Source organism: Callorhinus ursinus, unplaced genomic scaffold (assembly GCF_003265705.2).
Source record: "Callorhinus ursinus isolate GAN/ISIS: 27379988/994484 unplaced genomic scaffold, GSC_fseal_2.0 scaffold14, whole genome shotgun sequence".
Lineage (NCBI taxonomy): Eukaryota > Metazoa > Chordata > Mammalia > Carnivora > Otariidae > Callorhinus > Callorhinus ursinus.
In genome coordinates, this window is record NW_027397076.1 from 12,811,281 (window position 1) to 12,838,925 (window position 27,645).

General features: G+C 37.2%; 1 protein-coding gene and 1 long non-coding RNA gene across 2 annotated transcripts in view; one reads left to right on the top strand and one right to left on the bottom strand.

Moving 5' to 3' along the window:
* The window catches only part of CFAP54 (cilia and flagella associated protein 54), a 290,017-nt gene that overhangs the window by 215,172 nt on the left and 47,200 nt on the right, over nt 1–27,645 (bottom strand). Inside the window, exons 13-19 of the mRNA XM_025882575.2 lie at nt 27,058–27,192; nt 25,935–26,085; nt 21,584–21,660; nt 14,087–14,215; nt 13,591–13,717; nt 4,784–4,870; nt 4,572–4,693 (exon numbers count right to left, since the gene is read on the bottom strand). Of these exons, the coding sequence (XP_025738360.2) occupies nt 4,572–4,693; nt 4,784–4,870; nt 13,591–13,717; nt 14,087–14,215; nt 21,584–21,660; nt 25,935–26,085; nt 27,058–27,192 (828 nt within the window). The remainder of the gene's footprint in view (nt 1–4,571; nt 4,694–4,783; nt 4,871–13,590; nt 13,718–14,086; nt 14,216–21,583; nt 21,661–25,934; nt 26,086–27,057; nt 27,193–27,645) is intronic.
* The window catches only part of LOC141374084 (uncharacterized), a 97,945-nt gene that overhangs the window by 4,196 nt on the left and 66,104 nt on the right, over nt 1–27,645 (top strand). The gene's annotated exons all lie outside the window — the stretch shown is intronic.

A 27,645-nucleotide genomic window follows, 5' to 3' on the forward strand; every position in this document is an offset into this window, starting at 1 on the left:
TCTTAATGAGGAAGACTTCAGCGTAGAACAATTAAAAAGGACCGATAAGATCTCTGGGGGAAAAAAATGATTCACATATATTCTTCCCCGAAAAGCAAATAGAACTGATTTGACTAAAATGCTATAAAATAGGAAAAATAATTATACTTAGTAATCCAATTACAGCTAACCTAGTTAATAGAGTGGTATTTAGGAGACATGAAGGTAGAAATTTGAGAAATAGTAAAGCCAGGAGTTATTAGAACCTCAAGTGGTCTAGGCTTCTTCATTAGTTCTGGTTCCAAAATACGACCATAAAATTAGATTGTGTCAATTACAAAAAATAATCTGCTAATCCATAATGCTCCTTTGCTTAGAGTTGAAGCAATATGACTGGATTTTGGAACTGCCAAAGTCATCTCAACTACCAATTTGTTTAGGTTCCAACAAATAGAATTAGGAGAAAACTAGATGCATCATTTGGGGTTCTTTGAACCAGGAGCAAGAGGAAAACCATGCCGGGACCACAGCAGGTCCAAAGAGGTAAGAGGGTCTACAGAACAGAATCATAATAGTCTGATCAGTACACGAGCATTGGAAAGAATGAATGTCAACTAGTTTTAGTCTTTTATCCCTCCACTCAAGATCTAATTCCAAGAAGGGAGGTCCAAACTGGCTTCACTCACATCACTAGTCCTCTGACTGGCTAGCAGAGAAGAAAGCCCCGGAAAAGTCCCACCCGACTACATCTAAAAGGGAAGGAGGAATTCCTCAAAAGGTGATATTTGGAAGGGGAAATGGGTGCTGGACAGAAAACAGCAATATAAAACCCTGCCCTTGTAACACTTACCTTGGATTGAGGAATATTCCTGCTTCTTCCCAAAAAGAAATCCCATCTGCACAGAGACTGAATGTCTGGCTGGGAGACTGAAGTGGACTAAGAGCAACAACCATAAGCCACACTACCAGCGCTCTACTTGATCAGAAGTAGATCAGGGACGTCTGAGACTAGTTCCAGGTGCAATCCATTAAAGTAAATCTGTGATATATCGTGTAAAAAAGCCAACATGGACTTCCAGAAGTCCAATACCAAGACAGGAAAATGGGGGATAGAATCCCCATAATAATTTTTTAAAAAGACCAGTCATTTCATTTAGAAAGCTAACAAGCTATTATCAAAGGTTTGTACCTCAGTCCTAGCAACAAGTTGGTCCACTTTTAACTGATTAGGAATAAAACGGACACCTGATGAGATTATACAGCTCCACAAGGTCAGGAAACTTTTGAAAAACTACAACAGGGTATGAATTATTTAAAAGTTCTGAAAAGATCCAGGCTTTTTAAACCTTTTTATGGTACCAGGTGATGCATCAGTTACTGATCTGGGGATAATTTTATTACAAGATCATGATAATGTAAAACATTCTGTAATATACCCCAGTAGAAAAAGATTGCCAGGGGAAAGAAATTTATTTGTCTTCTTCAAAGAAAGAAAGTTTGGCAATTATTTGAGCCATAACATCATTGTTTACGAGAGTACCCTAAGGACTGATCATTAAGCCTAACACTTGGATAAAAAACTACTGCTGAGGAGCAGAGGTGGCCATAGAAGTTTTCAGGACTTCTAAACAAATATTCTACATGTCCCTAGTTGGTCAAAATCCTTGGGGAGGACGCCCCATAAAAAATAGAGCCTCTACATGCATCTCATAAGTCTATCCTAAGAGGACATTATACTTAAAATTTTTAAGTTAAAATAGTTTCATTTAAGAGAAGAAAAAGATGCACAAGGAAAAAAATGTAAGAACTGTAGTCTTGTCACATCTCCAGTGTGTTCCCCAGTGTCAGTGGTAGGAAGACAGAGGCCTAACAGGAAAGAGCATATTTCGACAGTATAAGGACCAGACTGAGTCACAATAAAAAAAAAAAAAAAGGAAAATCCCAAAGGTTTTATTCTCTCCAGCTCTGACAAGCCACAAGATTACTCCTGAGAGAAACAGTTCTAAAAAAGAAAGATGAGTTTTATTTGACATAGAAGTAGGACTGAAGTATTAGTATCCTCCAAGTACTAGACTGTAGCAAGTGGCCACGGAAGCATCTGTTGAGAAAATGGATCTAAACACACACCAAAGTCTTCCAACAAAGATCAGTCACCACTTGGCCTTGTCAGCTGAGACTGTCCAACACTATCATCAAACTCCTTCACTCAAATGCTGGAATTTCAATTATAATAAGGCTCTTCCCTAATACTGCCAGGACAGACTTCCCAACCTTGAACATTGATAGCATCTGTCCACCCAAAATCCTCAGACTTCCTCTCTGGTCTCACTTCCTACCCTCTCTTCCCAACAGCCCCCTCTCCCCTTTGCCATTTCATCTGTGCCTCTATGACACTGAATGACCTAGAGGACCACAAGAACTCTATGACCCTTCTAGCTTCAGGAACTTTGTACATGTTGTTTTCTCTTCCTATAAAGTCCTTTTCACCCTGTGCCTTCCTCTTTTTCTGGCTACTCCTGCCTATCAGTATTCAACTTCATGATTTCTTTTCTGGAAGTTTCCTTACCTATTACCCACTGTTTGATTAGGTACTCCTCTTCTAAATTCCCCTGGAATTCTTGCAGTTAAAGTATCTATGATACTGGGCGCCTGGGTGGCTCAGTTGGTTAAGCAACTGCCTTCGGCTCAGGTCATGATCCTGGGGTGCTGGGATCGAGTCCCGCATCAGGCTCCCTGCTCAGCGGGAAGCCTGCTTCTTCCTCTCCCTCCGCCTGCCATTCCCCCTGCTTGTGCTCTCTCTCATTGTCAAATAAATAAATAAAATCTTTTTTAAAAAAGTATCTGTGACAGTAACCCATAATTACCTACTTACTTGTCTATGTTCCCACAAACTGGATTTATCTTGAAGGCAGGGACCACAAAAAGAAGGCAATCCATCAATATTTGTTGAATAAAGGATTTTTGTTTGTTTTTAATCCCCTGTACTCAGCATAATAGCAGTCACACAGTCAATGTACAATAAACATTTGCTGAATGGATCATAAATACTCAAAAACATTTGTTGGATGAAGTAATGGACAGATGATCAGAAAGTGCTACATATCAGAAATCTTAAATTCCAATATCTTACTTTCTGACCTCAAACACTTATCCTTCCAGCTCTCTCAGATTCTGATTTTCTGGTCCCTGACCTCAAAGAGATGTCTTTGACATCTCAAGACATGTCAAGACACCCAGTCTCTTGACATCTCCATGCTCACCAAGTCTTTAAATACCTTGAAGGTATCACTTCCCTCCCTATTCAATCTGTACCCATGTTTATCAAGAACTTTTAACCCATACTTTCATTTGTAAAACTCTAGCCTTGTACAAATCTCTGCTGTCACAAATATTCTGCTGTCACAGCTACTAAAAATACTACACCAGGGTAATGCCATACCACCAGGCAGATGGGGCCCAGTATAAATTCATGGTCTTCAACTTCAGCTAGAACTTTGCGCTGGCCAGTTCTTCAACTTCCTTGTCAGCTCGCTTATCCATTCCTCATCCATTCCACTCCACTCTCTGTCTTTTCTCTCCTCAGTCCAACTGTCCACCCTTGCTCTCCATTGTTGGCAGATATCCTTGCCTCCTACTTTATCAGATGATTGACATAAGAAGGCATAAACTCAACTCTCTGCCTCCACACTAATAGACTTACTCAAATCTACATTGATCTGTTCCTCCTTCCCTTTCGTATCAGAGGATGAGGAGTCGGCCCGGTAACCTACCCTTCACTGAAGATGAATCAGTTTATCTGTGTTTTCAAACTCATCTCCTTCCCTGTTCTAATAGGACTGTGCTCTATTATTAACCGCTCTCATATATTCAATTTCTCTCTTTTCTTCTGGCTTTTCATACCCATTATATAAATATGTGGAACTTTTTCTCTTAAACTCTTCTTAAACTCTGTATCCTCTCCCTAGCTTTGACCTTCGTTTTTCTTTCTCTTATCAGCTAAACTACTTGTAGCATTATTCTCTACTTCACCATGTGCCATTCACTCAGCCAATACCATCAAATTTTTATGGGTAATACACAGGGACAAAGTTTTTAAAACTCCTCTAGCTTGAAATGTTATTACCCTCAAGAATTTAAATTCTAAAATGAACATACAATGAATCGGTAAGAAGACAGAGCAATTTCCAGGGAGAGTAAAATATAAATTAGCAATATCCATCTGAGAGAAGGCATCTGAGTCAATGGACTTGAAGTATCTTAATTCCATTGTAAGGAATACATTATACTAAGCATAGTGTCACGTAAGTTCTATAGTTTCCCTCATTTTTAATCCTTCTGATTTTATTTGGCTTCCAATGTAAGTTGTCCCTACAGAGAGAGGATCTCTCATTTCAGGAGAGTTCGGGACTAGTAATATAGATTAATTCCCCTGCACAAAACTGTTCTACTCAAAGAGAAGACTAGATATAGGGAACCTGAAAGTTCATAATCTAATAATAAGGGCAACACATTATTTTTAGCAAAGTGAACTAAATCATTCATTTAACAAAGGTTATATGTCAGGACTAAAAAAAGGAATGGCATGTTGTTACCATCAAAAAGTTGTGTGAAGATGTAGAGGCTGCATCTTTCTCAAATATTAGAAGAGCTTTCTGCATCAAGTAAATTGCTTTGGATAACTTATTCTTCCTTATTTTATTCATTACATTCAATTCTGAAACAGAAAACAAACATTTTATCAAAAGGGAAACATGAAAATTATCTTTAAAAGTTTTCAGCAACAGTTTATCCCAATTTTAATTACCTGTAAAAGAGTCAATGCTTCTAGGTTGTTTTAGCTTTTCTGGACCTTTGGTAGATCCATGTTTGCTAACAGTTGGAGTCTGCAAAACTGAAGAAGGAAGAGGAGAGTGCCATTACAATTAGATTTGTGTCCAAGAAAGGAAATATTTTCTAAACATTAAAGGTAACTATTTGTAAAATTATTGCTTCCTCTCATATGTCATCTTTTTTTTCATTAATAGATAAAAATTCAAACAAATCTATAATGACAAACTCTCTTCTATTTGCCACAGTATGCCTGAGGACATGAAAAATATTTAAATTATAGATGGGGAGGGAAGCTGGCAGAAGAGTAGGGGACCCTCGATTCATCTGGTCCCTTGACCTTGAATTCAGGTAACATCTTTCAATCTGGCTCCCTGCTTGGCGGGGAGCCTGCTTCTCCCTTGGGGCGCCTGGGTGGCTCAATCATTAAGCATCTGCCTTTGGCTCAGGTCGTGATCCCAGGGTCCTGGGATCGAGCCCCGCATCAGGCTCCCTGCTCCACGGGAAGCCTGCTTCTCCCTCTCCCACTCCCCCTGCTTGTGTTCCCTCTCTCGCTGTGTCTTTCACTGTGAAATAAATAAAAAATCTTAAAAAAAAAAATATTAAAGGGGATCCTGTAAGGGAAGAGAGAGCCCAACAGTAACAGACCAGAAAGGAACAGAGACAATATAGAGAAACAGTGACTTTAAAAATAATACAATGGCACTACATTCATATATTTCAACAGTTACTCTGAATGTAAATGTGCTAAATGCTCCAATCAAAAGACACAGGGTATCAGACTGGATAAAAAAGCAAGACCCATCCATATGCTGTCAACAAGAGACTCATTTTAGACCCAAAGACACCTCCAGATTGAAAGTGAGGGGGCAGAGAACCATTTACCATGCTGATGGACAACAAAAGAAAGCTGGGGTGGCAATCCTTATATCAGACAAATTAGATTTTAAACCAAAGACTATAGTAAGGGATGAAGAGGGACACTATATCATACTGAAAGGGTCTATCCAACAAGATCTAACAATTATAAATATTTATGCTAACTTGGGAGCAGCCAATTATATCAACCAATTAATAACACAAAGAAATACATTGATAATAATACAATAATAGTAGGGGACCCCACTCACAGCAATGGACAAATCATCAAAGAGAAGATCAACAAGGAAACAGAGTTTTGAATGACACACTGGACCAGATGGATTTCACAGATATATACAGAGCATTCCATCCTAAAGCAACAGAATACACATTCTTCTCGAGTGCACATGGAACATTCTCCAGAATAGATCACGTACTGGGTCACAAATCAGGTCTTAAACAGTATCAACAGATTGAAATTATTCCCTGCATATTTTCAGACCACAATGCTTTGAAACTTGAACTGACTCACAAGAGGAAATTTGGAAGGAACTCAAATACTTGGGAGATTAAAGAGCATCCTACTAAAGAATGAATGGGTCCACCAGGGAATTAAAGAAGAATTTTAAAAATTCTTGGAAACAAATAAAAATGAAAACACAACTGTTCAAAACTTTTCAGATGCAGCAAAGGCGGTCCTAAGAGGGAAGTACATAGCAATGCAAGCCTTTCTCAAGAAACTAGAAAAGTCTCAAATACACAAGCTAACCTTACACTTAAAGGTGCTGGAAAAAGAACAGCATACAGAACCTAAACCGAGCAGGAGAAGAGAAATAATAAAGATTAGAGCAGAAATGAATGGAATAGGGATGACTGGGTGGCTCAGTCGGTTAAGAGTCTGCCTTCAGCTCAGGTCATGATCCCAGGGTCCTAGGATGGAGTCCCACATCGGACTCCTTGCTCAGCAGGGAGCCTGCTTCTCCCTCTGCCTGCCACTCCCCCTGCTTGTGCTCTCTCTCTCTCTCTGTCAAATAAATAAATAAAATCTTGGGGAAAAAAAGAAATAAATGAAATAGAAACCAAAAGAATAGTAGAACAGACCAACAAAACTATAAGCTGGTTCTTTAAAGAATTAATAAGACCAATAAACCCCTGGCCAGACTTATCAAAAAGAAAAGAGAAAGGATCCAAGTAAATAAAATCATAAATGAAAGAGGAGAGATCATGACCAACACCAAGAAAACACAAACAATTTTAAGATCATACTATGAGCAACATGCCAACAAATTAGGCAATCTGGAAGAAATGGATGCATTCCTAGAAATTTATAAACTACCAAAACTGAAACAGGAAAAATAGAAAACCTAAACAAACCTATAACCAATAAGGAAATTGAAGCAGTAATCAATCTCCCATCAAACAAGAGTCCAGGGCCAGATGGCTTCCCAGGGGAATTCTACCAAACATTTAAAAAAGAACTAATACCTATTCTTCTGAAGTTCTTTCAAAAAAGAGAAATGGAAGGAAAACTTCCAAACTCATTGTATGAGGCCAGCATTACTTTGATCCCAAAACCAAAGACCCCACCAAAGAGAATTACAGAACAATATCCTTGATGACCATGGATGCCAAAATTCTCACCAAGATACTAGCTAATAGGATCTAACAGTACATTAAGAGGATTATTAACCACCACCAAGTGGGATTTATTCCTGGACTGCAAGGTTGATTCAACGTCTGCAAATCAATCAATGTGATACACTACATTAATAAAAGAAAGAACAAGAACCATATTATCCTCTCAATAGATGTGGAAAAAGCATTTGACAAAGTACAGCATCCTTTCTTGATTAAAACTCTTCACAGTGAAGGGATAGAGGGTACATACCTCAATATCATAAAAGCCATCTATGAAAAACCCACAGTGAATACCATGCTCAATGGGGAAAAACTGAGAGCTTTCCCCCTAAGGTCAGGAATGCGGCAGGGATGTCCACTCTCACCACTGCTATTCAACATAGTACTAGAAGTCCTAGCCTCAGCAATCAGACAACAGAAAGAAATAAAAGGCATCCGAATCGGCAAAGAAGAAGTGAAACTCTCACTTTTTGCAGATGATATAATACTTTATGTGGAAAACTCAAAAGAGTCCACCCCAAAACTGCTAGAACTCATACAGGAATTCAATAAAGTGGCAGGATATAAAATCAATGCACAGAAATCAGTGGCATTTCTATACACCAACAAGACAGAAGAAAGAGAAATTAAGGAGTCGATCCCATTTACAATTGCACGCAAAACCATAATATACCTAGGAATAAATCTAACCAAAGCAACAAAGGATCTGCACCCAGAAAACTATAGCATACTCATGAAAGAAATTGAGGAAGACACAAAGAAATGGAAAAACGTTCCATGCTCATGGATTGGAAGAACAAATACTGTGAAAATGTCTATGCTACCTAGAGCAATCTACACATTTAATGCAATCCCCATCAAAATACCATCAACATTTTTCAAAGAAATGGAACAAATAATCCTAAAATTTGTATGGAACCAGAAAAGACCCTGAATAGCCAGAGGAATGTTGAAAAAGAAAGGCAAATTGTAGCATCACAATTCCAGACTTCAAGCTCTTATTACAAAGCTGTCATCATCAAGACAGTATGGTACTGGCACTAAAACAGACACACAGATCAATGAAACAGAACAGAGAGCCCAGAAACAGACCCTCAGCTCTATGATCAACTAATCTTCGACAAAGCAGGAAAGAATGTCCAATGGAAAAAAGACAGTCTCTTCAACAAATGGGGTTGGGAAAATTGGACAGCCACATGCACAAGAATGAAACTGGACCATTTCCTTACACCACACACAAAAACAGGCTCAAAATGGATGAAAGACCTCAATGTGAGACAGAAATCCATCAAAATCCTAAAGGAGAACACAGGCAGCAACCTCTTCGACCTCAGCCGCAGCAACTTCTTCCTAGAAACATCGCCAAAGGTAAGGGAAGCAAGGGCAAAAATGAACTATTGGGACTTCATCAAGATAAAAAGCTTTTGCACAGCAAAGGAAACAGTCAACAAAACCAAAAGACAACTGACAGAATGGGAGAAAATTTCTCCAAAGAGGACATCCAAATGGCCAACAGACACATGAAAAAGTGCTCAACATCGCTCGGCATCAGGGAAATCCAAATCAAAACCTCAATGAGATACCACCTCACACCAGTCAGAATGGCTAAAATTAACAAGTCAGGAAACGACAGATGTTGGCAAGGATGCAGAGAAAGAGGAACCCTCCTACACTTTTGGTGGGAATGCAAGCTGGTGCAGCCACTCTGGAAAACAGTATGGAGGTTCCTCAAAAAGTTGAAAATAGAGCTACCCTACAACCCAGCAATTGCACTACTGGGTATTTACCCCAAAGATACAAATGGAGTGATCCGAAGGGGTACGTGCACCCCAATGTTTATAGCAGCAATGTCCACAATAGCCAAACTAAGGAAAGAGCCTAGATGTCCATCGACAGATGAATGGATAAAGAAGATGTGATATATATATATACATATATATATGTGTGTGTGTGTGTGTGTATATATATATATGTATATATATATATGGAATATTATGCAGCCATCAAAAAATGAAATCTTGCCATTTGCAATGACGTGGATGGAACTAGAGGATATTATGCTAAGAGAAATAAGTCAGTCAGAGAAAGACATGTATCATATGATCTCACTGATATGAGGAATTTGAGAAACAAGACAGAGGATCATAGGGGAAGGGAGGGAAAAATAAACAAAATGAAACCAGAGGGGGAGACAAACCATAAGAGACTCTTAATCTCAGGAAACAAACTGAGGGTTGCTGGAGTGGAGGGGGTTGGGAGGGATAGGGTGGCTGGGTGATGGACATTGCAGAGGAAAGGTACTATGGTGAGCACTGTGAATTGTGTAAGACTGATGAATCACAGACCTGTACCCCTGAAACAAAAAATACATTGTATGTTAATAAAAAAGTTTTTTAAATAAATAAATATAAGAACTGAAACCATAAATCTCCTAGAAGAAAACACAGAGAAAATTCTTCTTGACATTGATCTTGGCAATTATTTTTTCTGGATAAGACACAAGTAATAACAACAACAACACAAAACACAGTAAAAAAGCACAAGTAATAAAAACAACAAAATTAGTAAATGGGAGTGCATCAAATAAAAAAGCTCTGCACAGCAAGAGAAAAAACCAACAAAATGAAAAGGTACCCTACAGAATGGAAGAAAATATTTGCAAATCATATAACTGATAAGGATTAATATCCAAAATATTTAAAGAACTCATATAACCCCAATAGTAAAAAAACAAACTATGGAGAGAGGAACTGAATAGACATTTTTCCAAAGACGACATACAAATAGCCACAGGTGTATGAAAAGATGCTCAAAATCACTAATCATCAGGAAAATGCAGATCAAAACCACAAGGTACCATTTCACATCTGTTAGAATAGCTATCATCAAAAAGACAAGAGATAACAAATGTTGACGAGGATGTGGAACAAAGGAAACCCTTGCACACTGTTGGTGGGAATGGAAATTCGTTCAGTCACTGTGGAAAACACGATGGAGGTTCATCAAACAATTAAAAATAGGGGCGCCTGGGTGGCTCAGTCAGTTAAGTGTCTGACTCTTGATTTTGGCTCAGGTCATGATCTCAGGGTCCTGAGATCAAGAGCCGAGTCTGACTCTGCGCTCAGTGGAGAATCTGTTTGAGATTCCCTCCCTGTGCCCCTCTCCACCCCCAGCTCTCTTTCTCTCTCCCGCTCCCTCCCTAAAAATAAATAAATAAATCTTTTTTAAAAAATTAAAAATAGAACTGCTATATAATCCAGCAATCCCTTTCTGGGTGTATCTCCAAAGGAAATGAAAATAAGTTCTCAAAGAGATATCTGCTCTCCCGTGTTCATTGCAGCATTATTCACGATAGCCAAGATATGTAAACAGTATCTATCAATGAATGAATGTATAAAGAATATGTGGTGTGTGTGTGTGTATATATATACACATATATGTACATATATGTGTGTATATATATACACATATATGTACATATATATACATATACATACACACATATATATACATATATACATATATACATATATATAGTGGAATATATATTCCACTATATATAGATACATATATATACACATATATATACATATATATACACACATATATGTATATATGTATACACATATTCCACTATATATACATATATGTGTATATATGTATACACATATATGTATATATATACATATATAGTGGAATATATATACATATATACACATATATACATATATATACATATATAGTGAACTATATATGCATATATATACATATATATATACACACATATATAGTGGAACACACACACACATATATATATATATATATATATATATATATATATACACACACATATATATATAGTGGAATATTATTCAGTCATGAGAAAGAAGGAAATCCCGCCATTTGCAATATAACATGGATGGACCTTGATGGGCATGATGCTAAGTGAAATAAGTCAGACAAATACTGTATGATATCACTTACATGTGGAATCTAAGAAAGCTGAATTCATAGAAACAGAGAGTAGAGTGGTGGTTACCAGGCGCTAGAGGGGAAGTGGAAGGAGATGGAGAGATGTTGGTCAAAGGGTACACACTCCCACTTATAAGATGAATAAGTTCTAGGGATCTCATGTACGTCATGGTGATTATAGTTAATAATACTGTAGTATATACTTGAAAGTTGCTAAGTGAGTAAATCTTAAGTGCTCTCACCACAAAAAAGAAGTGGCAACTATGTGACATGATAGACGTATTAGCTAACATTATGATGGTAATAATTTTGCAATATCTTAGTGTATAAAATCAACACATTTGTGCACCTTACGCTTACATAATGTTATCTGTCAATTATGTCTCAATAACCTGGGGAAAAAAGTTTGCACTCAAAAATTAATTAATTACCTAGCCTTTGATTAAATCTATTTAGTTGTATATATGATGTGACATCTGAATGCTTTATTTTTTTTTAGGTTTTTATTTAAATTCCAGTTAGTTAACATACAGTGTATTGTTAGTTTCAGGTGTACAATTTAGTGATTCAACACTTATATACAACACCAGGTGCTCATCACAACGCATGTACTCCTTCATCCCGATCACCTATTTAACCCACTCCTATCCACCTCCCCTCTAGTAACTATCTGTTTGTTCTCTATAGTTAAGGGCCTGTTTCTTGGTTTGCTGCTCTCTTTTTTTCCCCTATGATGGTTTGTTTTGTTTCTTAAATTCCACATATGAATGAAATCATATGGTATTTGTCTTTCTCTGACTGACTTACTTAGCTTAGTATAATACTCTATCTCTAGCTCCATCCATGTCATTGCAAATGGCAAGATTTCATTCTTTTTTATGGCTGAGTAATATTCCATTATATACATACACCATATCTTCTTTATCCATTCATCAGTTGATGGACATTTGGGCCCTTTCCATAGTTTGGCTACTGTTGATAATGCTGCTATAACAGGGTGCATGTATCCCTTCAAATTAGAATGCTTTAGACAGAAATCAGAGGTCGTATTAGGCTGGAACACTTAGTACTATTCTATAATTAGTCAGTAATTTATAATGGAGTAGTTGTTAAATGAATACTGGCTATATAATCTTGCCAAGAGTAACTTGGCTTTATCAAAATTTAACCTCAATTTTTATACATAATGATGTTAAATCTTATTTTGAAACTTGAGTAAATGTATTATCTGTATGCACACCATTATTACTATTGACATCTTTTTAAAAAATGTTTTGAACTCTTTATCTAATAATGAGGCCAAAAAAACTTAGATCCAAGTCATGTGTGCTCTGACATTAATGTCAGAGATGTCTTTCTAAGTTTTTCAATACCTTCGAGGATAAATATAAACCCCTTAGCTATTCAAGATTTAACTGTGATCTACATCACTAGGCTTATCTGTGTTGTACTCTCAGGTGTGCTCTTTATTCTAGCCATAAGAGAATTCCAGCAGTTCCTAAAATGCACCATACAATTGTTGCTTTCCAGTTTGCTAACGGCTAGTTTCTCTATCCAAATGACTGTTTCCTTTTCATTCTTCATAAAGATATTTTCTAGCCTTCTGGTCAACTATCCCTTCTCCCAGGAAGCCATCCCTAACTCTTGTTTATTATAGATACTCCTCTTCTGTGTGCCCACAACAGAAACTGAGCCCACTTCTGTTACATTTATTAATCTCAACTGTTACAATTGGCTTACTTACTAGAAGCTCAAAATTAGAGGTTGTATCTTATTTATACCAAACATAATATGGTTCCTGGATCTTAATAGGCACTCAATAATTATATTTGCTTGATTGAATTAACAAAATATCGGTAATTTACTATAACTCAAACAAAATTAATTAATTTACTTTTTTAAGATTTTATTTATTTATTTGACAGAGAAAGAGATAGGGAGAGCAGGAACCCAAGCAGGGGGAGTGGGAGAAGCAGTCTCCCTGCTGAGCAGGGAGCCCGGTGTGGTGCTCGATCCCAGGACCCTGGGATCATGACCTGAGCCGAAGGCAGACGCTTAATGACTGAGCCACCCAGGCGCCCCTCAAACAAAATTAATTTAATTTTTTAGAATTATACTAATTGATTTGCTATGCAGGTTATAAAGCAATAATGAAAGGTATCTATTGATATTAAGCAGGGAAAAGAAAAGAAAAGAATGAAATTTATCTGGGAAACACTCCATCAACAAGAACATAATTTACAAATTATTTACTCTTCTTGAACTTATCTTAAAATTGATGCAGAACAAATTATTTGCTTTGATCACTACTACCTTGCAATTGGTCAAGAAGCACAACAGCTATACGGTGCTGGGCTTGAATTAGTTCAAGATGCAAATCCATCATGAAAGAATTTGGTGTGACTGGTTTGCAAATGTCTCCATCTATGTCCTGGGTGTACTTTGGTGGGATTGAAGCAAAAATAAAAAAAGAAATACAGTTATCAAAACATACTAAAAATAGCTCTATCCTATTACCACTCAAGTTATCATTTTACTCTACGCCATTAAATTCTGCTCATTTCTCAACTCTTTGCAATCTGGTTCACATGCTAATAAACCTGCTTTTCAAGTTCACCAGTGGCCTCTTCAGTAACAAATTTAAAGACTCCTCGCTCTCCTTGATTTCTTCTGGGAAGAGGGGAATAGATTTCTGGCCTATGAGAATGAGGCCACCACAAATCACGCTTTGCTCACCTACTTGCAAAGCCAGCCCTCTTCCTAGCTAAGTAACAAACACTTCAATTTCATGTAAGAGTTTCCCATTTACCTTGGCATAGCAATGGTCAACCACTGATGATCCATTTGGCAAAGTAGTTAACATGCAATTCAAATTTATTCCATCAATTGCTTTGTCAAGAAGTTCATAAGCCAAGAATAACTGTTCCACAGGTTTCTTCTAAAGTAATTTTATAAACAAAACAGAAAAATAACACGTAAGGAAAAATCACATACAACATTTTCAAACTTCTTTCAATAATAATTCAAACCAAGTAATAAATTGAAATAGTCTATCCAATATCAACAATGTTATATTTTTTACTAAGTGTATTTGTCTTTTTTTTTTAAGATTTTATTTATTTATTTGACAGAGAAAGAGATAGCGAGAGAAGGAACACAAGCAGGGGGAGTGGGAGGAGAAGCAGGCTTCCCGCTGAGCAGGGACCCCGATGTGGGACTTGATCCCAGGACACTGGGATTATGACCCGAGCCGAAGGCAGACGCTTAACAACTGAGCCACCAAGGCACCCAGTGTATTTGTCTTTGATTAAATGTGGAGTACTACTGATAAAAGTGAAATAATAAATACAATTCATCATTTTTCCAAATATAAATTAAGCTTTTCATAAACTTGTATATATCTTCCTTTTGTGGTTTTCAAAATTCTGACTGTACCAAATGTATAGGTAAATTTTTAAAATACAACCCTCATAATTTGTCATTTTCACACACTTCATTTTGAAAGTTAATTTTTTTTTAAATCTCAGAGCTGGAAATTTAGATGTAGAGGCCATCAAATCCAATGATGTATATCATGATTTTCAAAAACTAAATATCTTTACATTCTAATTATTCTCATAGAGAGACAAATACTGAGAATAATATAACGAGCATCTGGCTTTGTTCAAACTTTCAAATTTCACATATTTCTCCAGAAAATTTTTAGGAAATAAAGCAAACACATACGTGCAGATAATTGAAACCCTCTATAGAACTGTCCACATGACAATCTTTTTCTCTGCTCCTAAAGGAAGCCACTGTGCTTTGGTTTTTACCATTATTTGGTATGTTTTTAAACTTTACCACATGTGTATCTATTAACAATATGCAATATTGCTTGCCTACTTTTTAATTCTGTCAGAAAATTTTGCAGTTCACTTTATACGCTCAAACATATGTTGTTGCAATTTTTTCATGCTGGTGTATGTAACTCAACATGTCGAGTTTGGTTAGGAACACAGAACAACTGGAGATACTCGCAAGCAGAAAGGGATTGGATACACAGAAATAGAGGCGTCTATCACTGTTGGAAGGCCTGGGGGGACAAAGGCCAAGGAAGCTGCCAGTGACAATTTGGCTGCACGCACGAGCCTCTGTGAATCTAAGAATCAAGGAGCAGCTGACAACAGCTGCGAGTGTCTGTCACACCACGAGCGCCAAGTGAATTGCAAGAGCTTGCCCAGCACCTCTGGTAAACAAACTTCTTCCATCTGCCGCTGCCAAGGAAGAACTCTGTCTTCCCTTCATTATACATTCCTGCAAATGCCCTTCATTGGAAGACTAACCTAGAAGCACGCAGAAATGAGATGCTGGGAAATGCAGTTCCAGCTTTTCCCCTGTGACAAAAGAAGGTGACTAAAGAAGGGAAGGGTAAGGATGCCAAGCTGACTCTAGTTCAAGCCCACACTAATTCATTCATCCTCACGACCACAATGAAATGGTGTGATGCTGAGGAACATGTCACAATATATTTATCCACTCTTCTACCGATGGGCATTTAGATTGCTATTACTAAAAATGTGTAATGCATTGTACGAGTCTGTGGATTGAGACAGGCTGGTATTTGCTTTACAGTCCTTATGCCTTTTTTATCTGCTTTCTTTCTCAGCTATCTAAGATCTCTAGGACATGTTGAATAAAAGAATGACAGCTATCCTAGGTCGTTACCTCAGTATAAAGGGATTGCTTTTAATCTTTTACTATAGGTATAACATTCATTACAGGTCTTTGAATGATACCCTTTATGGGAAAAAAAATTATCCTCTATTCCTGACTTAAGAGTTATTTTTTGGGCGCCTGGGTGGCTCAGTCATTAAGCGTCTGCCTTCGGCTCAGGTCGTGATCCCAGGGTCCTGGGTTCAAGTCCCACGTCGGGCTCCCTGCTCAGCGGGGAGCCTGCTTCTCCCTCTCCCACTCCCCCTGCTTGTGTTCCTGCTCTCCCTATCTCTCTCTCTGTCAAATAAATAAATAAAATCTTTTTTAAAAAAGAGTTATTTTTTAAAGATGGCTGTTGAATTTTGTCAACTGCTCTTGTTGCATCTTTTTATCTAGTGAGGTAGTCGTATTTCTTCCTGTCGTCTGCTAATGTGGCGTATTGCATTATATTTTCTAATGTTAAATCATCCTTGCATTCCTGGAATATACACAATTTGATTACACACATCCATTCAAAGATATATAGATATATATCTCCATTCAAGAATCACAGGCCCAGGGAGGTTCTCATGCAACTCAAGTAATGTAAATTCAAAAAACAGACCTACGTGAAGGCAGGCCCAGGATTATAAATCATTAGGAAGAAAGACTCTCTCCCACCCACCCACCTCCTGTACCCATGTGGAGATACCTCCCCATACAAATAGGCAGACTGGTTTTCTTCTGGTCTCCATTCTCTAGAATGTGGTCTTTTGGAGGTCATAATTTTAATGTGTAAGTCTCAGTTCCAAACCCCCATCTTTCATGTGCCCAAGCTTCATATCTTGTCACTGAATGGCTGTTAATCTGAGCTTTTTTATAAGTGAGCCCATCAACCAACTGCAGCATCTACTCATAAAATGACCATTCTAGTTTTCAGTTCCCCTTTCTGGGCCCCTGGAATTTATCTTACTTTCTTGTGAGCTCCACAATGTGCTTGAGGATATTTGTTCAATTCTGCCCAAAATTTCTAGGTGCTTTGTAGCAACGGGGTTTTCAGCTCACCCAGTTTGCCCTTTTTCTAGAAACAGAAGTCTCTAAGGATGCCTTTTTAACACCAAAAAATTTCAAAGACCCTCCTCCACACGCACCTACATTCTATCATCAACATCATCACCATCACTATCACTTTTGTTATCTTTGTCATGATCATAGCTAACATTTAATTAAACTATGTTCCAGATACTGGGCTAAACGCTTTACATGGACTAATTTTTTAATTACCATTATCCTATGAGGTAGATACATACGAATTATTGTAATTTTACAATACATTTATTGAAAGAACTAGCTGCTATGTATTCAGTAAAACTTTTTAATAAGCTTTGAATGTGATTACAATAAACATCTCATTTTTTTAAATAGTTGCATGTATATATGCAAGATATACAATTTATCCCACCTACAATCTCTGATAGGTGAGCATACAGATTTTGGATTCTCCTTACAATAAATTCTCACTTCTCTCCATTTCACTCCCCTCCAGATGGGTCTGAGACCCTAAGTTAAGATTCAGTGCTCTACATAAAACATAAGAAAAACTGAGTAGCTACCATGTGCCAGGTACTGGTTTCTGCAACATTACCAATACCTCATTTAAACTATATAACTTAATACCAGTAGAATTGATTCTATTGTTATAATTTCACAGATGAGGATACTTATATTCAAACAGATGAAATAATTTGCTCAAGATCACACAGTCAATTTAGAGCCAAGATTCAACTCTGGGAAAGAGAAACCCTCCTACACTGTTGGTGGGAACGCAAGTTGGTGCAGCCACTCTGGAAAACAGTATGGAGGTTCCTCAAAAAGTTGAAAATAGAGCTACCCTATGACCCAGCAATTGCACTACTGGGTATTTACCCCAAAGATACAAATGGAGTGATCCGAAGGGGTACGTGCACCCCAAAGTTCATAGCAGCAATGTCCACAATAGCCAAACTGTGGTAAGAGCCAAGATGTCCATCGACAGATGAATGGATAAAGAAGAAGTGGTATATATACACAATGGAATATTATGCAGCCATCAAAAGGAATGAGATCTTGCCATTTGCAACGACATGGATGGAACTGGAGGGTGTTATGCTGAGTGAAATAAGTCAATCAGAGAAAGACATGTATCATATGACCTCACTGATATGAGGAATTCTTAATCTCAGGAAACAAACTGAGGGTTGCTGGAGTGGTGAGGGGTGGGAGGGATGGGGTGGCTGGGTGATAGACATTGGGGAGGGTATGTGCTATGGTGAGCACTGTGAATTGTGTAAGACTGATGAATCACAGACCTGTACCTCTGAAACAAATAATACATTATATGTGAAAATAAAAAAAAAAAGGAGATAGTAGGAAGGAGAAAATGACGGAGGGGATATCGGAGGGGGAGACGAACCATGAGAGACTATGGACTCTGAGAAACAAACTGAGGGTTCTAGATGGGAGGGGGTGGGGGGATGGGTTAGCCCAGTTATGGGAATTAAAGAGGGCACGTATTGAATGGAGCACTGTGTGTTATACGCAAACAACGAATCATGGAACACTACATCAAAAACTAATGATGTATGGTGATTAACATAACATAATAAAATAAAATTTTAAAAAATTTTAGCATCTGGTGAATCCTTAGGTCACACCAACAAACCACCTGTACTACATCTACCATATGCCACAGTACGGCTGGGCAGGTTGCCTACCGCACAATTTTAGGGGGTACCATTCATGCTGTTATCATCATAGATTTGTATATTTATTTTGGCAATTACCCAGCAAATGGCAATAAATCATATCAAGGAAAGGGTACATTTTTCTAATTTAAATAAGAGTAGCAATAGTTCATAAACGGTCTTCAGCTTCATTTGAGAAAACTGCCACCTTCTATGAAACTCATTTTATTTAGTGGCTTTAATTGCCAGAAATTTTCCACCTGAAGCTAAAATCTAGCACTTTGTAACTTCTATTACTATTCTTATTCCTGCCCTATGAAGCCTCAGAGAATAAGTGCTGGCCCACTAAGCCAGTGATTCTGAAATTCTAGTTTCCTTAAGAATCTATCTGGGGACGGTGCCTGGGTGGCTCAGTCGGTTAAGTGTCTGCCTTGGGCTCAGATCATGATCCTGGGGTCTTGGGATCAAGCCCCACGAAGGGAACCTGCTTCTCCCTCTCCCTCTGCCGCTCCGCTTGCTTGTTCTCGCTCTCTCTCAAATAAATAAATAAATAATCTTTAAAAAAAATAACCTACCTGGGGGAATTTTAAGAGGAAAATACCTGTAATTATAAACTTTTAACACCCCACAACTGAAATTATGATTCCATATGCCTTAAATGGGAAATAGAAAGCTGTATATTTAGCAAGCACTATAAATGATCCCTGGAAAAACCATTGGCAGACAGCTGTTATGCCTCCTCAATCTCTTGTGAATTTCAAACATACTGTCCCCAATTTAAGATTTCTCAACTCTAGCTCTCTCAAGACACAATGCTACATAAAGAACTCAAAATTGCATTCCCTAAAACCTATCATTAGAAGAAAGTAAATTCAGAATGATCCCTCAGTCCTCTAGTATATTCATGATATTTGATTGGTACCCAGTTACAGGACTTGCATATTTTATGCATTAGAAAAATATCTTTTATACAAGTATCCTGAAGAAACTTTTTTTTAAAATCAAACATAGCATAGTGACTAAATACCTGGACGTTGAAGGCAATACACCTAAGTTCAAATCTACTTACTATGCAATCTTTTTTTCTTTAAATTTTTTATTATTATGTTATGTTAATCACCATACATTGCATCATTAGTTTTTGATGTAATGTTCCATGATTCATTGTTTGTGTAAACACCCAGTGCTCCATTCAATATGTGCCCTCTTTAATGCCCATCACCAGACCAACCCATCCCCCCACCCTCTCCCCTCCAGAACCCTCAGTTTGTCTCTCAGAGTCCATCATCTCTCATGGTTCGTCTCCCCCTCCGATTCCCCCACTTCATTCTTCCCCTCCTGCTATCTTCTTCTTCTTTTTTTTACTTACTATGCAATCTTGAGCAAGTTAGATGTGTAGCAAAAATCATCACTATGACTACCACAGATCAACTGGAGTGAATCTCACAAACACAATACTGAGATAAAAAGCAAGCTGCAGTCACACTATGACTTTATATATATATATATATAAATTTAAAAGCAATACTCCCTACTTTCTGGGAAAAACGCACATACATAATAAAAGTATGCCTGGAATTTACAGTCATTATATTTAGAATACCAGTTACTGCTAGGCAGGAAGAAAGGTGATATGATCAAAGGAGTTAGTGGATGAGTTTCAACTGTACTAATAATGTACTGTTTCTTAAGGGGAAATGGGTCTGCCTTATAACATTCTTTATAATTTTATGACATATATTTTAAATTGATTTTTCAGAGAAAATATAGCAATTATGAGTAGTAACATTTAGCAACAGGAAAAGTGCTGATGAAATAATGTTAGGAAAAAAACATCAGAATGCTACTATGCTAAAAAATATAAAAAAAGACTAGAAGAGAATACAAAAAATAATATTTCAGTCTATATAGTGAAATTGCAGATTTTTCATTTTTATACCTCAAAATATCCTCTAATGTTAATACAACTTTTGTAATTTAAAATTATAATTTTTGAATTAATCAGGCAAACAAAAATATAGATCACTGGCTTCCTCTCTAGAAAAGTATTTTTCAATAGTAGTCCATGAACACTAGTGTCCTAAGCAGTTATTCCATAGGGCGTAAAATGGGTTTTATTTTCAAGTAATGGAATATATGGTATTCTATATCTCCTTGGAAAACTACAATGCTCATAAGCAAATGAAGGCCTCTGAGAAGTCTTATAGTAAAGAACCTGTTGTGTTTAATCCAAAGTCACCCAAAGTTACTTGACTCTGGCATCCTTTTCTGAAGCACAGTATTAGCATCACATAGGACAGACTTGACAAAATGCTATTCTAGTTCTTGTCTATAAATAAAAGAGTGTTTATAACATATATGACATGGTTCCCTAGACTCCCATTCAGATCTATAGAACAACACAATCTCTGATGGACAGAAATAATTCAAACATTGTAAGAAAAACATAATCAAGAAGAGGAATAGCTATTTATCTCCCTTACCCCCTTTCTTCTCTTAAGGTAACAATCACTAAGAACTTGCCCAGTGCCAGGGACTGTTCTAAGTATCTTTTCAACAGGTAAAACTCATTGAATCCGTCAGAGGAATATGCTGAGCAGGACCTTTCTGCTCCATGAGTCTATGAATCACAACACATTAAAAATACCAGTGGTAATGTAACTACAAATCCTTTCAAGATAATTTACCAGGTTATTTTTAAAGCTGATTGGGATTTTTTTTCTACAGTAAAAGCAAAAGGTAGAAAATGTCCCCTGTAGTTTTCAATGTATGTAGACACTGTAAATTCTCAAATATTAAATATTCAAAATTATTTCTATAATTAACCATTACATATTTACAAATTCAATATTATTTGAAAATCTAAATTCACGTTTTTAATTGTATTTTCTAAAATATCTTTGCAATACCTTTAGTATTGGAAGAATGTCTATGTTCCCTCTCGAAATCCCAAAGAATTCACCAGTTCCTTTTCTTAAAGGTATCTCTGTGGGGGGGGGGGAAGGAAAAGAAGGAAGGAAGGAACAGAAGAGGAAGGAAGGGAAGAGGAGAAGAAAAGGGTAAAAGTAGGAAGAAGAGGAGTGAGAAGGAGAGAAGAAACAAAGGGAAAGAAGGAAGGACCAGAGGAAAGAAGAGGAGGAAGGAAAAAAATGTCAACATAGCAGGGAATCATAATCCTAAAAAATGTTATGCCAAATTGGTTACCTTTTTGATTACTCATGATTTTAGAAATGATTCAACACTCAGAAGTTGACTAAACACAAAATTATTTCTTCCATATAATTACATTTTGTCTTTATATAAGTTAATTTAAAAGCATCTTGCAGTACAACAAACAGAATTAAAAATCCTGATTATTAACAGGTAATATTATGGTAAAGAGACTGGTCTTTCTATAAGGTCTATAAAGTCCATTGAAAAGCATTCACAAAACAGTGTAAAGGCCTTATGAATTTGGACAAATATCAGACAAGGCTGGTTTGAGTGAAACAAAAATAAACCATAAATATATGGCAATGCTAGTTTCCTATTTTAAAATGTACTCAATAATTTAAATAATCCATTACTTAATAAACAGTCCAATAAACATTTTGAATCAGATTGCCATAATTAATATACAAGAATGACTTATACTTTGTATTTTTATGTGCCAATAAGATTATGATAATAATGTTGGAAAAGGTGTAAGAATTTATATATCTAAATGGGGACAACCCCTTATATAAACATAGATTTTTCTATTTATAAATGGATCATGCTCCAATATCAATTAGTTCTTTAGAAATGAAACACTTTAGCAAAGAATCAACAAATTGCATTTAATTTATAATTAAACAGAGTATAAAATACAACAAAACAATAGTCTCCCAAAAGTAATAATAAACAAAATAAAATTGAATAAGAAATAGACTTCAAAAAAAAAAAAGTAATCATTGGGCCTTTTGTTTTCAGTAACAGGTAACCTGGAAAAATTCTCCTGACTAGAGAGCACTAGAAAAGCTGAGGGGCACCTGGGTGGCTCAGGCATTAAGCGTCTGCCTTCGGCTCAGGTCGTGATCCCAGGGTCCTGGGATTGAGCCCCGCATCGGGCTCCCTGCTCCACGGGGAGCCTGCTTCTCCCTCTCTCACTCCCCCTGCTTGTGTTCCCTCTCTCGCTAAGTCTCTCTCTGTCAAATAAATAAAATCTTTAAAAAAAAAAAAAAAGAAAAGCTGAAAAAATTTTATTTCTTCATCTGTAAGCAAAGAAGATCATGAAAATATAAATATAGAGCTAGGATCTTGAGAAAAGAGTATCACCTGGATCTTGGGAAGAGAGCCCAGGGACTAAAGAATGGCATTAGAGCTACCTTCCCAACTGAGGACTTTTGTCAATTCTGAAATGGAAAGCTGAGAAGCTGAGTAATGCTTCTGACAGCCCTGAGAACTAAAGCAACAGAGATTAGGATCCAGAGCCACTAAGAGTAAGAAGCCAGAAGAGGCTGCATCCCAGGACTTAGGGTAAATGGAAAGTAAGTCAACAGGAGAGCATCTCAGCTTCAAATTATCTTAATCTCTCAAACTGGACTAATAGGATCCTAGAGTAATAATGTCTTCATGCATCTAGTAAAAGCAAGCATAATCTTCTCTGGAAGAACATTAACCTCATCTTCTAAGGCTTCAAGTTATTTCTATATTTGGCAAATATAATGTCTACCACACAATCAAAAATAGCCAGAGTAACCAAAAAGCTGATGAAGTAATTCTTCACTTAAGAACTCAATATAGTAAGTGCAGGAGGAATGACAGAAGTTTGAAGCCCTTTCTGGCTTCTCACTCCCACTCCTCCAGTAGCCTTCAATCAATGACAGATAAGAGTTGTATAAATATCTCAACCTCCCAGCTCTCTGGGGCAGGTTCTATACAGTCTCCTAGAGGTGTCTCATGGGAAAAAGTCCTAAACCTACAACAGTAGCCTTCTCCTTAACTTACTGTACTTTGTATTGCCTTCCTTTCCTTTTCTGTCTCACTTCTCCACACGACCACCCTGCTTCCCTAGATAACTACTTCATTCAACAACTTGTCTCAGAATCTACATCTGGGGAAAACAACCTAGGAAAAAGGTCAGGCTGACAATAGCTGAACTCACTGGTAAGTCTTTACAACACAACATGTGGGATAACTAGGCATTATATGCTTCCTGATTCAACACAACAGGGAATAAACAGCACCACCTATGAAGTATTCTTGCCAAGTGTATAAGATATTGGCAGGAATTCTTTTTGATAAGATACCACTTGAATCTAAGCAAGCCTCTAGATCCAACTACCAGCTAGAGAAACAAGCTAATACCACAAAGACACAAAGAGCCAAATCCAGAATGTGGGGAATCCTACAAGATGACAAATCAATTTCTTCAAAAAACAAATGGCTTGAAAGGGGGAGGAGGAAAGGAACTGTTATAGATTAGAAAGAGAGACTCAAAAAAATGTAAGAAAGTAAAATGTATGAGCTTATTTGGATCCTGATTGGAACAAGCCAACTTGGGATTTTTTTTTTAATTAATTAATTTATTTATTTAACAGAGAAAGAGACAGCGAGAGAGGGAACACAAGCCGGGGGAGTGACAGAGGGAGAAGCAGGCTTTCCGCAGAGCAGGGAGCCTGATGCGGGGCTCGATCCCAGGACCCTGGGATCATGACCTGAGCTGAAGGCAGACACCTAATGACTGAGCCACCCAGGCGCCCCGTAACTTAAGATATTTTTAATTTAGTCAGGGACATAGGAATTTTCCCCTAATTTTGTAAAGTATAGTAATAATGGCATTATAGTTTTGTAAAACAAAACAAAATACTTATCTGTTACATAGACAAACCAACACATACACACACACACACACTGAGGTATTTCCTGGTGAAATGACATGATGTCTGCTTTAAAACACTCCAGAGGAAAAAATGTGTTACAGGAAGAAATGAAATAAGATTGGCAAAATGTTCATAATATTGGTACTGGATAATAGGTACATGGTAACTTATTTCATCTCTCTCTATTTGAAATTCTGCATTATAAAAATTTTAAGAAAGGAAAGGTATTTTAAGACAGGACATTTCAAAAAAAATAGGACTTCAGACCATTGAATGTATTAGACAGCCAGAGACCTTTAGCCAGTAGTTCTCAAACTTTGATGTATACCAAAATCACCAGATAAACTAATAAAGACTAGAAAGGCCCAGGCTAGATGAAGTAGGATAGGATCTGGGCCTTTGTATTTTTAACAAGTTCCCAAGTGATACTGATGCCAATCAAAATTTGAGAACCATGGCTCTAAACTTCCATCTGCTAAGCCACACTCAACAACTGAGGACAGCAGAGCAAGATTAATGAATCTCTGGGAAAACAATTACTATGATAATTACTTTACTACAAAGTCCCTCAAATGTGATACCCACTATGTAAGAGGGGCAGAAGAGGAAAGGAAACACCCACTAACCACACCACCTTACTCCCTACATATGGGTTACTTTCTAAAACAGATGGTTCAAGGGTTCAACCACATGCTGAAGAAAGAAGGTCAGAGCATAAGGCTGTCCTTTGGGAGAAGGAACCTTCTGGAAGGAGAAGAATGCTGGCAGAAAGGGATTGGGGCAGAGAGAGTAGGGAGTGGGTGGGAAATGAGAACAAAAAAAGACGAAGATAAGAGGAAAGGGGGAAAAGAAGAGGAGAAATAAAATAAGTGAAGCCAACAAATTTTAAAAGGAGGGAATCAGAAGATAGGAGAAAATTAAAAAGGAGATAAAATGTAAAACACTGATCCATTCAACAGACATTTATTTAAGTTACCAGTCTGTGTGGGGCAGTGTGGTGGTTACCAAAAATATAACGGCAACCAAAACATGTTCTCTTCCTTCAAGCAACATACACTCTATCGGGAAACGGCAGAGGAGGAAAGGGGATAAAAAGGGGGAAAGAAAAGTAAAAAGAAAGAATGGGGAAGAGGAAGGGAGGTGAAAGTGGTAATGAGGAATGGAGAAGCGGAGTACAGGAGTGAGGAGAAGACAAAAGACACGTATGTGCCACGGAACCATACAGCATATAACCGTTGTATGGTTATTTCTTGGTTCAACCTCTGTTATTTCTATCTCTGGTTATAAATCAAGGAAGCATAGTACTGAAATGCCTAGCTTCCGTTCACAGCAGTTATTCTTTTTTCCAATTTATACTTACACACTCATATGTGTATATGTATATTAGTAACTTCATACTTTTCATTCATTGTATTACCTAGAGATTTTTTAAATTTTCTTCGTGGGTTTCCTAATAACTCCAATATTTCACTTAATCGCAACGTGACCTCTGCTACCACCACAACATCAATGTCTTCCATTTTATAGCAGTGAATTACTTCATTTATCTGCCACAGAAGATAAACCCACTAAAAAGAGACAATCAATTAAAATATTACATTGTTGAGTCACATTTTTTTAAACTTAGGACTTCCTTGAAGTCATCATCTTCTAGACACATGGAAATGTTAGACAGGTAGACACCCCCTTATTGGTACATCTTAATTATAAACATTAATGATCCTAATCAATCTGTTTCTATAAACTTGTAAAGAAGATTCACCTAAGCTTACAATCTGCATATCTATAGCCATGATGGAACATTTAACATCTTTTTTTAACATATCAGTAAAGATGATCAGTATCCTCAAAGTTCTCATTCCCCCTCACAAAGCAGCTGTCGTGATCACTCCCCGAGTCTTCCAAAACAGTGAGGGGGAGGCAGCTGTTTCAAGCTCCATGCTAGGTGGCTTCAAATCTGTCTTTCATGCCTATATCCCCCCAAAGCTTAGCACATAAAATTAGCCATCACACTTTAGGAACTAAAATGAGGAAACAACATTACTTTTTCACTCCATTACCTTTTCAGAGGACATGGTAAAAAGCCCATGTACCCTATGTACAACACATCCAATATGTTACTGTTAAAATGTTTCCTCCTACGTTCCCTGTTTACAATATTCACCTGCTCAACTTTCTCCTTTCCATGAAAGAGCTCTTTGAAATAGTCTAAAGATATTATTGCAGAAAAAAAAAACCCTAAAACTCCTTATCTATTTGTATTCTCTATTATCAACCTTCTTAATGAACTTATCCAAGTTCATGTAACCTTAAACGCACTACATTTATTCCTCTCTTAGAAACCTGAAATACCTTCCCACTCCCCAAAACTAAACTGCAGAAGTGCAGAGAATACACTTAGAAAAAGGCTCAGTCAGCACCACATTTAAAGAATGGTAGTTATGCAGGTGGATAAATAGGGAAAATTTAGATTTGAAGTGTGCATCACAACTTAAATTAGCAGTAATAAAAAGCAAGTGAAAGGAAACAAAAAGGAATACTTTATTAGTACTGATTTTCTGGGTGAATTTTGCATAGTCATTTCTGGGCATATTGATCCTCTGAATTCCTAATTTGCATTTCTGCCATAGGAACATTATCGTGTCCACAACAATTTCTTTATCAGGCTGAACATTCTGAAAACAAAAACAGTAAAGTAATGGTAAGAGTAAGATACACTGTAGATACAGCTATATAGCGTTTAACGTGCTCTATATACCTACTGCAATGGACTGAATGTGTCTATCCAAAATTCCTGTGCTGAAATTCTAACTCCCAATGTGATAATATTGGGAGGTGGGGCCTTCAGCAGGTAATTAGACATGCGGGTGACGCCCTCAAGAGCAAAAATAGTACTCTTATAAAAGGGACTCCAGAGTCTGTCACTTTCTTTCTGCCGAGCAAAGACAGCTATCTATGAACCAGGAGGTGGACCCTCACCAGGCACCAAATCTGCTGGTGCCTTGATCTTGGATTTCTCAGCCTCCAGAACTGTGAGAAGTAAGTGTTCCATGTTTAAGCCACCCTGTCTATGGTATTTTTGTTATGGTAGCCCATACAGACTAAGACTTATACCAATTTATTTAATC